The 10,827-nt window shown below is 30.7% G+C and overlaps 1 protein-coding gene and 3 non-coding genes across 4 annotated transcripts; all 4 read right to left on the bottom strand.

The window, feature by feature from the left end:
• Positions 1-4,607: 4,607 nt before the first annotated feature.
• Positions 4,608-10,046, bottom strand: RpS23 (ribosomal protein S23). Its single transcript, XM_014421666.2, has 4 exons — positions 9,906-10,046; positions 9,439-9,598; positions 5,840-6,024; positions 4,608-4,748 (listed from the first exon to the last, which is right to left on the bottom strand). The coding sequence occupies exons 1-4, from the start codon at positions 9,907-9,909 to the stop codon at positions 4,666-4,668; spliced, it is 432 nt and encodes a 143-aa protein (XP_014277152.1). The 5' UTR covers positions 9,910-10,046; the 3' UTR covers positions 4,608-4,665.
• Positions 6,458-6,537, bottom strand: LOC112210466 (small nucleolar RNA SNORD36). Its single transcript, XR_002945179.1, has one exon. It is a non-coding gene; the product is annotated as a small nucleolar RNA SNORD36 (small nucleolar RNA).
• Positions 7,182-7,261, bottom strand: LOC112210463 (small nucleolar RNA SNORD36). Its single transcript, XR_002945176.1, has one exon. It is a non-coding gene; the product is annotated as a small nucleolar RNA SNORD36 (small nucleolar RNA).
• LOC112210464 (small nucleolar RNA SNORD36) lies at positions 7,685-7,764 on the bottom strand. Its single transcript, XR_002945177.1, has one exon. It is a non-coding gene; the product is annotated as a small nucleolar RNA SNORD36 (small nucleolar RNA).
• Positions 10,047-10,827: the final 781 nt, after the last annotated feature.

The raw sequence follows: 10,827 nt of genomic DNA, 5'->3' as shown, positions 1-10,827 counted from the left end.
CAAACATTCTTTTTATATAAACTGGTTAATATATAATGGTTATATAAACTTTTTTGAGCGGGGGGAAACAATGGAATGATTAAGTATTTGTTGGGGTAGGTTTAATCCTTAAATGAACCAGAAACATTTGTCAGAAAAAATAAATGAACTAAAGTGACAGAACATTATAAGAGTGATTCATTCCTAATTAATTTTTTTTCCTCACTGCTCACATCATATCACTGCTCCGGAAATCGATGTGACATTTAACATTTTTTTTCCTATAAATTATACTTTTTATTTATTGATAGATATTACAATGTGCCACACAGTTGTGGGCAATAGGTAATAGTGATGAATGATCTCATACATAACAGGACAGGATTGGATACGTTTGATGTTTGACGGTTTAGCTGTTCCCAAAAATTCAAGTCCGAGGGTCCAGATAGGTCTGAGTATAGTCTTATAAATTAGTAGTTTGTTTTCTAGTGAAAGATGAGAGGTCCGGCTGAGCAGTCGGTATAGTTGGCTGAATCGTCTGTTGAGTTCTTGTCTCTTAAGTCAAGTATGTTGGTTCCAGGTGAGTCTTTAGTCCAAAATGAATCCGAGGTATCGCTCTGTGTCAGATCTGGGTAGAGGAATATTATTAAGAGTAACAGGACATTTGACATTAACATTATTCTGCTGGTAAGCTCAATAACGTATTTACAGTGTAGCGACGCTACCTATGAGCGAGCGGAGAAACTAACACCTATATCACTTCCCGCCAAAAATAAAGTCGTCATTCCTTTGCATTTTTAGCAGAATCATTACCCCAGAGAGATATATTGTAAATTGTATATGTATAATGTATTGCATTATATTATTATGTATTCTGTAACCATATAAAAATAAAGAGGTTTGAAAAAAAATACCCCAGAGCTACTGGTTAAAAGGTACCCTCTTGGAATATATCACATAAAAATATGTAGATTCAGTATATTCTTCCAACCATTTTTTGTTGGTTCCTGATGGTCACCTCATTTCTACACCTGTAATCCGTAAGGACGTATGGCTAGTACTCAGTCAGGATTTAAATTCCCCTTTACGATTGTATACCAGTACCCTGCAGAGCGAAGTTTCTATCGTTTGAGAATTTATGGTTCGCACCCGTTAAACATCCTATCGATTCACCTTCTAATTAATTTGTATAATAACGCGTTGTCGAGGCCTTCTGCTGTCGGGTACCTCAAATTATCAATTGGAGCCAGACTACCTAAAGGCGAATCCATATGTTGGCCGCTCGCCACGAATCGGAGACTTGTACAAATGTTCGGTAAACAAAGAGCGGACCATTGTGTTATTCAGAGAGGCAAGCATGGCGGACGTACAAGAGGTTTCAGCTATTGCACTGGGATTATGTTATTTTTATTTCAAAAAAAGAAAATGAAAAGTACCAACAAACACCTTTAACCTCCTAAAGGTGGATCCACATGTTGGCCGCTCGCCATGGATCGGAGGCTCGTACAAATGCTCGGCAAACAAAGTTTGGACCATCCACATGTCAGTGTTATTCAGAGAGGCAAACATGGAGGACGTTGAAGTGATTTCAGCAATTGCCCTGGGATTATATTATTTTTATTACAAAAGAAAATGAAAGAAAACGTAAAATACGAAAAGAAGATGGTGGATGACAACAATTCACAAAAATCGGACTAGGTAAGCTTGGATTGGCAACGAGCTTAGGCCAACTCGTACAAGCCACCCATCCACATGCACGAGCATTAGCTAGCACAAGTTGGCCTGACTTTGTTGCTGACCCCTTGAGTGTCGGTTTTTCGGGCATAAATCAATGGGCCTTTGTGCTGCATCACACGTTTGCTTTCAATTTGCATTGCTTTAGAACAACTAACAGATTAATATTTGTGCTCTCCGTGTTTTAGCTAATAAATGAATTTTTCCTACCTTTAGAGTTAATAATTAACTCTTGTTAAGGATTGTATATTTAAAATTCTATTGATTCGGTGAAAATACATTGTCTCAAATCTTGTTAATCAACTTTAGCAGTTTATTTTTGATTTGACATAGAACGAATATATTTTTATGAAGACGTTATTAAGTCCAGATAATTAAATTAAAAAGCTTCTAATAAAATTTCTAGAAGGAAGGTGGACTTTATAGATTATGTGGTACTATTTATATGATTTGTTGTCATCTACAACTACATTGCTGATATTTACGTTTCATTTTCATTTCGCTTATTTTTGTTTTGTTCCCTTTTATAGTAAAAAAAGATTAAATTGAATGTTATAGCCAAAAAAATCAAGCATGAAGATCCCGGCATTTGTCGCTTCCCTTGTATACCAAGCATTAGTACAAGTCTTGGATTTGCGACAAGTGACAAAGGTGTAGATCCAGCATTAGACTTCAGTTGGATGCCGTGATGGCCGAGAGCATTGAGGGTCTCAAAGGGTTTGGTATGGATCCCATCCTCACTTGGGTCAGTAAATGTTTGTTTTGCGACAGCCCTACGAAATGAATATTGACATTCCGACGGTGATTAGTACAGAACAACGTCTAGATCAGTGGTTCTTCACCACTCTACTGCGGACTTTAGGTGAGCCTCCAGTCTTGGAATGGGCCACAGGAGGGTTGGTTCAGCAACAGTTTTATGGCAATTTATTGTCATAATTATTTTATTAATTGCCTTTCTTGATGTTTTGATATCAGCTGAAAAGTATTAACAAGTAAATGCTTATTTTCAATCTCCTTTATCCATAGTCGAAACATCCAATAGCCATACTCATGAGTGGGGTAGGCCACACAGTTTGATTTTCGGTCCCGTTTCCAACAAACTTGGTTGGAACCACTTGGGGAATGCCAAAGCTACCGATTACTAAATTGCCAAAACTACTTTTTTTTTTTTTGATTATTTATTTTTATGTGAAAAAAAATTTTTACGAGAGTAAATTGATTTCGTGACGAGAAGAAACGGTAGAGGTAGGAGAGCAACGCTGGTCAATTCTAGCAGGAAACTTTTTATATTGTAATAGGGGATTATATCATACTAGATTAACAATTCTGGTACAGCCGCGCCGATTGAGTGACTTTCTTATTGTCTCAATTCTAATTATCATTATTTAGGAACTGATATTATCTACCTTAAGCTATGAGAAGGAACTCATGATCATTATTACTAAAATTTTAGTACATTATTTCGTTTCTAGAACTTTCACTTCTGTCAGCCAGTCCCAAGGATGCCACAAGTTTTTTTTCTCCAGTCATGCAATAAAACCCACACATAGAAAACAAACAATGGTGCATTTTAGTAAAGCAACATAATTAAAAATGCTTTCAGAAATTGAACTAAAAATTGTTTATTAATCAGACTGGAAAGAAAAAAAAGGAAAAACACACTACTCATGCACCCAGCAGATCTCAAAATTCTTTATTAGACCTTTCATTTTCATTTTCTTTATCATTCTCCATTACCTTCTGACTTTTCAAACTAAGTATTTTTCCTAAAATCTTTTGACTTTCAACAATATAAATACATCTCTTATTTCTGGAAATATTTTTCCTCTTTTATCTTAATTATCAAATCCATTTATAGTTTATACACATAGTGTTTTTCATAACTAATACAAATATTATATGATTAATTATTACAAAAAATTAATATAAAAGGCACTTTGGAGGAAACATTTTGAAAATTGAGCATGTAGACTGTCTCAAGAGTGAGCTGAACTATCACCCTCATCTACGCCCTACAGAGTACTCATGACTGTAAGAAAAAATGCGTAATATTGTGTTATTTCATACCAATTCCTGTATGTGTAGGGGTGCAAAAGTGGTACTTTTTCTTTTAGTCAGTAACTACAATGAGAATCAAATGGGATAGCCCATCCTGGAAATTCACTTGTCCTCTTTACCTATTCAACATGCATGTAAGACCTGATGTTGAGTACCCAACATAAAAAAATAGGTGGCAGGACTAACAGAATACCTCCACATTATTTAAGCACAACCAGACCATTTCAATGACAGATTGACCTAGCTGATATTAAAGCACATTTAATTGTACACTGATATACTTTGGTTCATTAAAATTATTGGCAATTAATGTGAAAAATTGATTTTATTAAGCCACACTTCATAGTATTGCCGTAAATATGCAATTTCAGTTTCGCATGATTTTTCATTTTTAAGCTAGCTTGTTCCCACATAGACAAACTACTTTACAAAACTTGGTTATTTCAACTCATGGGACCTCATAACATGTATTTTCTTGTAAGATTTTACATAAAGTGTTTTGCAGGACCATTGATGTTAAGTGTTGACTAAACCATGTTGATTGTTAAATAATTTGAAATAAATAAATAAAAAAGTTTGATTGTGTGCAAAATGAGTCTATGAATCCCATATTGTTTGGAATTTAAAAGAGGCTTTTCCATGTATTTTGAATTCTAAACATACTAACCTGCACAACACAATATTAATTGAGAAATTAATTCAGAAAACCCAGAAGAAAGCTAAGATGTCTAAGAGTTCCAGTCCATTAAATACAACAGGTAAGAAATCCAAAATAAAAGTAATAATGATTCGGTAATACCAGCAGGGTAAGGTTTATTAAAAATAAATAAAAATAATAAATTGTACAATTTATTATACAAAAAAAAGTACAATAATTTTATTTATTAAAAAACATTATGACCTAGGTCTCTCCTTCTTTTCTTTGTACAAAGCCAAAAGTGATACATTGGCAACTTTGACGACCTTGAATCGGACACCTGAAAAAAACAAAACATATAAATTTTAGTTGGAAACAAAAATTTACAATTTTATTTAAATAGTAACAGGTAAAAATTAATTTAGGTTGTCTAGTTAAAAAATTATGGTAAACATTGTTAATAAGGAAGCTAAAATTGCTGATTCATTATGATTACATAATAATGAGGCTTTAAGTTCTACTTTAACTGAATCCATTTAGATTAGCTATCTTAATCTTGTAAGGACTAATTTAATAATTAAATCTGAAAATAGATATTTTGTAAAATAATTGATAGATAAGAAGGGGTTTTATATAATAACAAAACATTACAGAGTTAACTTTAAAATTTTAAAGTAATATAGGAAGATCTTTGATTGACCGTGTGTAATAATAAAAGGAAGATGGTTCGGGTGCGGCCAAAGAAAAAACTCAAATAGTAATAAAACTATTTATAATAAACCTGAGCCAACATTTCGCCCCACGTTGAAGGCCTTCATCAGGGCTAAAAAAATACACTTAAAGGAGGTAACAAAGTAACCAAATAGATAACAAAAATAAAATTCAACTAAGGTGTGACTCATTACGTTTTATAATATGTGAAAATTTCTAAATAAATGAATATAAATAAAAAAATATGTACAGTGAAAGATAAAATTAAACAAGAATTATAAAAAGGTTGTAGGCAATTAATGAAAACAGAAATAATAACAGATAAAAAAGAAATATAAAAATACAGTACAGGAAAATGGAGAATGATGAACAAGATAGTGTCCAATTTAGTTATTTATTTTTATTTTCTTTAATTTATATTATTCGTTTTTATAGAGATTTTCACATATTTTAAATCATAATTAGCCACACCTTAGTTAAATTTTATTTTGGTTATCTATTTTCCTTCTTTGCCAACTCATCAAAGTGACCTCGCTTGACACTTGACTAAGCGATGATATATATATATAAGAACAAACACCTAATTATTTCGAATATATCATGGATATTTATAGATATGAATAATAATAATTTATATACTAACCAAAACTAAATAAACCTAGAAGAAAATAATATACTAAAATACAGATGATTAAATAACAAGATATTATAAAATATTACCAGGAATATCACCGACGGCATGACCCTTCCTACCGAATCCTGCTACCAAGACTTCATCGTTTTCTTCAATAAAGTTTAAGCAACCATCCCTGGGAACGAATGCGGTGATTTTTTTGCCGTTCTTAATAAGCTGCACCCTTACGCACTTACGGATAGCAGAGTTAGGCTGCTTAGCTTCAACACCACTGAAAAATTAAAATAATAATTATATACTCCACATTCATTAAAATTAAAGGTAAAAAATACACAGATTAAAAATTATAATGCTTGATGTTCAGCCATTGGTCATCATGAAAATAATCAGTATTGGATCATAATCATCATAACATCAAACTGTAATGATGAAAAAAAAATTTAGATTAAAAATTAATTTTACCTAATAAAAAATAGAATGGAGTGAACATACAATAAATAAATAACAAACAAATACAATATAAGATTTATCAAAAATAAATCATTCCAAGCAACTTGATAGGGCAACCAACCTTACCTATTAACGATTTTAGAAAAAAAAAATCAAATTAATAAAAACTAGTTATATTTTTGAATTCTGTATTAATACAAAAATTAAATTATACTAAGGATACATTTAACAGTTTTAGTCATTCTTATGAATTTGGTGTTCAGAGTTAAAAAGCTCGATTTGATATGGAATCTTCACTTAGTTTCAGAATTGGTTCTGATATTCATCATAACACCAAATTTTTTTTTAAGAATAAAAAAAAAACCAGATTGATAGACTAAAATGAGTTATTGTTTAATCTACTATTCAAGCCAATGAAAGATGGGCTTATGCAGACGAGAAAGTAAATTTACTACTAGTCCAATGGTAAAATCCACCTATATGGAGACATCACAGACGGTTCCTTCAGGTTTTTCCTGTAAAGAGGCTTTTCTTGCATTGGAGGACACAGCCAGAAAACTTAGATTAGAAGTTAATAAGCCTAAAACCAAGTAAATGGTAACAGAGGAGGTTTCTAAACCAGGAGTGACAAGAAACTTTGGGCCACATAAGTTCAAAAAAGGCCTCGGAGTTAATTTACCTATTCGGTTTTATTACAGCTGAACAGACAAATACTTTTTAGGAATAGCAAGCTCCACCTTTACAGAACATTGGTCAACCTGTATCGTTAATCTGAGTGTGGGACAACATTCGTTGTCAGCACAATGAAGATGAGGAGTTTAAGATGTGCAGGGCATATTTCAGGAATGGGGGAGGGATATAGGGATGCTAACACAGACAATTCATAGAACAAGGAAAAGAAGAAGTCAGAGGTTGGTGGAGGCCAAGACTTTGAACCAGAAAAAAAAATTAATATTTTTAAGTCATTGTTATAAATTTGGTGTTCAGAGTTAAAAAGCTCGATTTGATATGGAATCTTCACTTAGTTTCAGAATTGGTTCTGCATTTCATCATAACACCAAACATTCTTTTTAAATGGCTGTAAATTTTTTTTTTGGGGGGGGGGGAACAATAGAATGATTAAGTATTTGTTGGGGTAGGTTTGATCCTTTAATGGAACTAAAAAGATTTGTAAGAAAAAAATAAATGAACTAAAATGACAGAGAACATTATAAGAGTGATTCATTTCTTATTAAGTGATTGATTATGAGTGCATGTGTAATACAAAATTTTAAAGTAATATTTGAACATTTTACAATAATCAAAAATTGATAAAATAATTAAAACAAGCATAGAAGAATAGGACTCAAAATTTCATATAACATAATATGGTTATGGTTGCTGCCATGCAAAGGAGCACGGTCCCTAGATTTTAAATAATCGTGACAAAATAAACAAATAAAACTAAGTATACATGAATTACAAAACAAAAGATTTAATTTGGTGCTCAGAGTTAAAAAGCTCGATTAGATGTTAATCCACAACATATTTCAGAATTGGTTCTGAAAAATCATCATGACACCAAATATTTCTTTCAAGTAAATCACGTTCATGGTAATGTTGAAATATAGATTAACTATGGTAATTAATTAAATGTTTATTTTTGGACAACAATAACCGATTCAATCTGTTTTTCAATTCCCTTCTCTCAACAAAATTAAACTTTAAGACTCAATTAGAAACACAATGCTTTATCTACTACTTTCAGGTGTCTTGAATAATGAATTTTTTATTTAATTAACTAGTAAGCTGAATTAATATTAACTTATTAATAAAACCATTAAATTTGACATAAATGTACCTAGATTAATTTTTTTTTAAATTATTCTTAATAAACTTCAAGAAGATAAAAAAAGGAGTAATTGCAATAAAGGTAAATAAAATTAGTTAACATTACTTCAAGTTGAACGATATTAAGAATATTAGTAGTTTGGCATTCAGAGTTAAAAAGCTCGATTTTGAAAATATGATCTACATCAGCTTTCAGAATTGGTTCTAAAGTCATCACTACACCAAACTATAATACAAAATCAATGGAAAAATTAATCAAAAAACATGTCTTGATCCAAAGTGAATATTTCAATCAATCTTAACTACAGTCAGGCAAAAATTAGCTAGAGTTGAAACTAATAACTAATATTACCATGGATACAATATTTATTTACCAATGGTTCGTTCATGAATTTTAGCTATTAGTTTCATCTAGAGCTAATTTTTGGCATCTCCGACTACAAAGAGTTCTTTATTTTATTTTTATATTTGTTTAGATACAATAACTTGTCCTTTCACTAAATCAAAAGGTTTTCAAACCTAATACAAACAATGTGCTAAAAAAAAACACTGCCAATTCAATTATTGTCAAACCTAATACAGCAATAGATAAAAACATTATCCACTCAAGACATACTCACATCCTAATATGCTCCAACTCTCATGCTTACAAAAGCTAATTCAACCAACATATAATGATGAACAGATGTCATCAATACTTATATTAAAACAACTTTATGTACATATATGACATAATTTAAAATACCTAAAGTGATTCTTAACATAAACAAGTAAATTAGAAGCAAAGATTAGGTTTAAGGCACGAATATAAACATTGAAACTTAAAGTTGATAAATATAAATTGTGCAAATGAATTTAATACTTTTAAGGGTCATACGATACTCAAATTTCTAAAATGCTAATTATATTGATTTAGAGTTGGAAAATGGAAATAAATATTTATTATAAGCAACATTTAAACCTTTACCTATATATCTTTTATACTATAAAGCAAGCAATTTATACTTTCAGCGATAATATAGGTGGTACTAGTATTGAAAATAACTACGAGCATTGTAAAATAAACTTAGCACTTCTAGTTAAAATTACATATGGACATGAAATTATCTTGCTCAGGAAAAAAGTTGCATTATAATAATTGATAGGTCTATCAAGTCTGTTAGCTGATGACGGAGTATGTAAACAATATGAAAGGAGAAGGGATAAGTATAAAGCCCAACAAGATATAAGCAGTGGCATCAGTTCGATTCCAGTTTGGGTGGATTGACTTCTAACTTTATGGTAATCACACAGAATGAAAACTCACATTGATAGGAATTGTTTGTTTACCTATAATATAACCCCACATGTGAGAAAAACTTAGTAGGGGGTAAACAAAATACTAAAAAAATTAAAACCAACTTACACTTTTTCTAAAACAATTCCTTTGGCATGTGATGCACCTCCAAAAGGATTGGCCTTCCATCTGGTACCAAGATGAGCTTTTTTGTAATCTTTGTCAGCCCACCTCTGCTCCCGTCTGTGGTTGACATGTTTTCTAGCAGTCCTAATACCACGAGGTTTTCCTGCAGAAAAAAAAAAGTTTAACGTACTTTGAAACGTTGATTGAAAACATAAAAACACAAAAAATAAAAATATTTCCATAAAAATTACTCTTGAAAATTATTTAGGCTTTTAAAATTAAGCATTAAAAGATAAATGAAGTTGATATAGCAATGTCAGTACTTAGACCTTATAAACAAGCTAGTAACTAGCAGGAAATTGAATACTACTAAAAATAAAATGTATTATATACTAATTACAATTTAATATACTTATTATTCTGTAATAATTAAGTAGATAGAAAAAATAATCTAACCAAATAACACTTACCCATGTTTCCGATCGGAGCACGTTGTCAGCTTGAAAGAGTGTGACCTAACACGGCAACCTGATCAACTAGAGTAGTCAGTGCTATAAACGAAACAATGAGTATAACTTTTTAAAATAATATTTTCAAATGATATAATTTATAGGAAACTGTTTTAAATTAAAAATGTATTCATAAAAATAAATATAAACAGTTTATATTATAATAACATATAATGTGTATATTAATAGAAGAGTGGATGTGCTGACCTCTTTTGAGGTGAGGTCGAACTACTAGTATTGTTTTCTATATAGATTAGGCGGTAATTTTAAATAAAATTCTTCCATGTGCAGTATAGGTTCCTTTCAATTTCTATTGAGTAGATAGGTAAGAACATAATTATTTATATTCCAAGTTTTGAGAATAAATTACATTATTTTTATTTTCTAATAAATTTTATTTGTTGTTCAAGAATAAAATCTACAGGAGGAGCTGTGTTTGCTTATGGTGAAGTAAAAGAAGCAGAAAGAATTTAATGAAATTAATACTTGACATTCTGGATTTTCTTTTCTGGGAAGTTGATTATATGATTATATTATTTTTTTAAAATGCTGAGGTGAAGAAAACTTCCAATCAGAATATATTACTATTCTATATTTTGTATGTTTCGGGATTTACCCCATACTTGTACTTATGTACTATGTATCCTAAAATTTAAACAAACAATTTAATCTTAACATTTTTTTTTTTTTTATGTCATATGTATACAGTTAAAACCTGGATGAGTGGATGTACCACTAGTGAAGGGCATTATTTAAATAATGTGATTGTAAAATTTTTTTTAATTATATGTATATAAATGAAAAAATTCACAACATAAATTGGGATAATTAACAAATATGAGGTAAATATATATTAATTGTATACATATAACATTAACTTATT

Source organism: Halyomorpha halys, unplaced genomic scaffold (assembly GCF_000696795.3).
Source record: "Halyomorpha halys isolate HHAL.00 unplaced genomic scaffold, Hhal_1.1 Scaffold331.1, whole genome shotgun sequence".
Taxonomy (NCBI): Eukaryota; Metazoa; Arthropoda; class Insecta; order Hemiptera; family Pentatomidae; genus Halyomorpha; species Halyomorpha halys.
This window is presented reverse-complemented; position numbering and strand designations above follow the sequence as displayed.

Coding starts and splice junctions, on each gene's coding strand:
- RpS23 (XM_014421666.2), bottom strand. Junction 6,025..9,438: donor GGAATTGTTTTAGAAAAAGT/GTAAGTTGGTTT, acceptor TTAATTTTTCAG/TGGTGTTGAAGCTAAGCAGC. Junction 4,749..5,839: donor TGCCGTCGGTGATATTCCTG/GTAATATTTTAT, acceptor TGTTTTTTTCAG/GTGTCCGATTCAAGGTCGTC.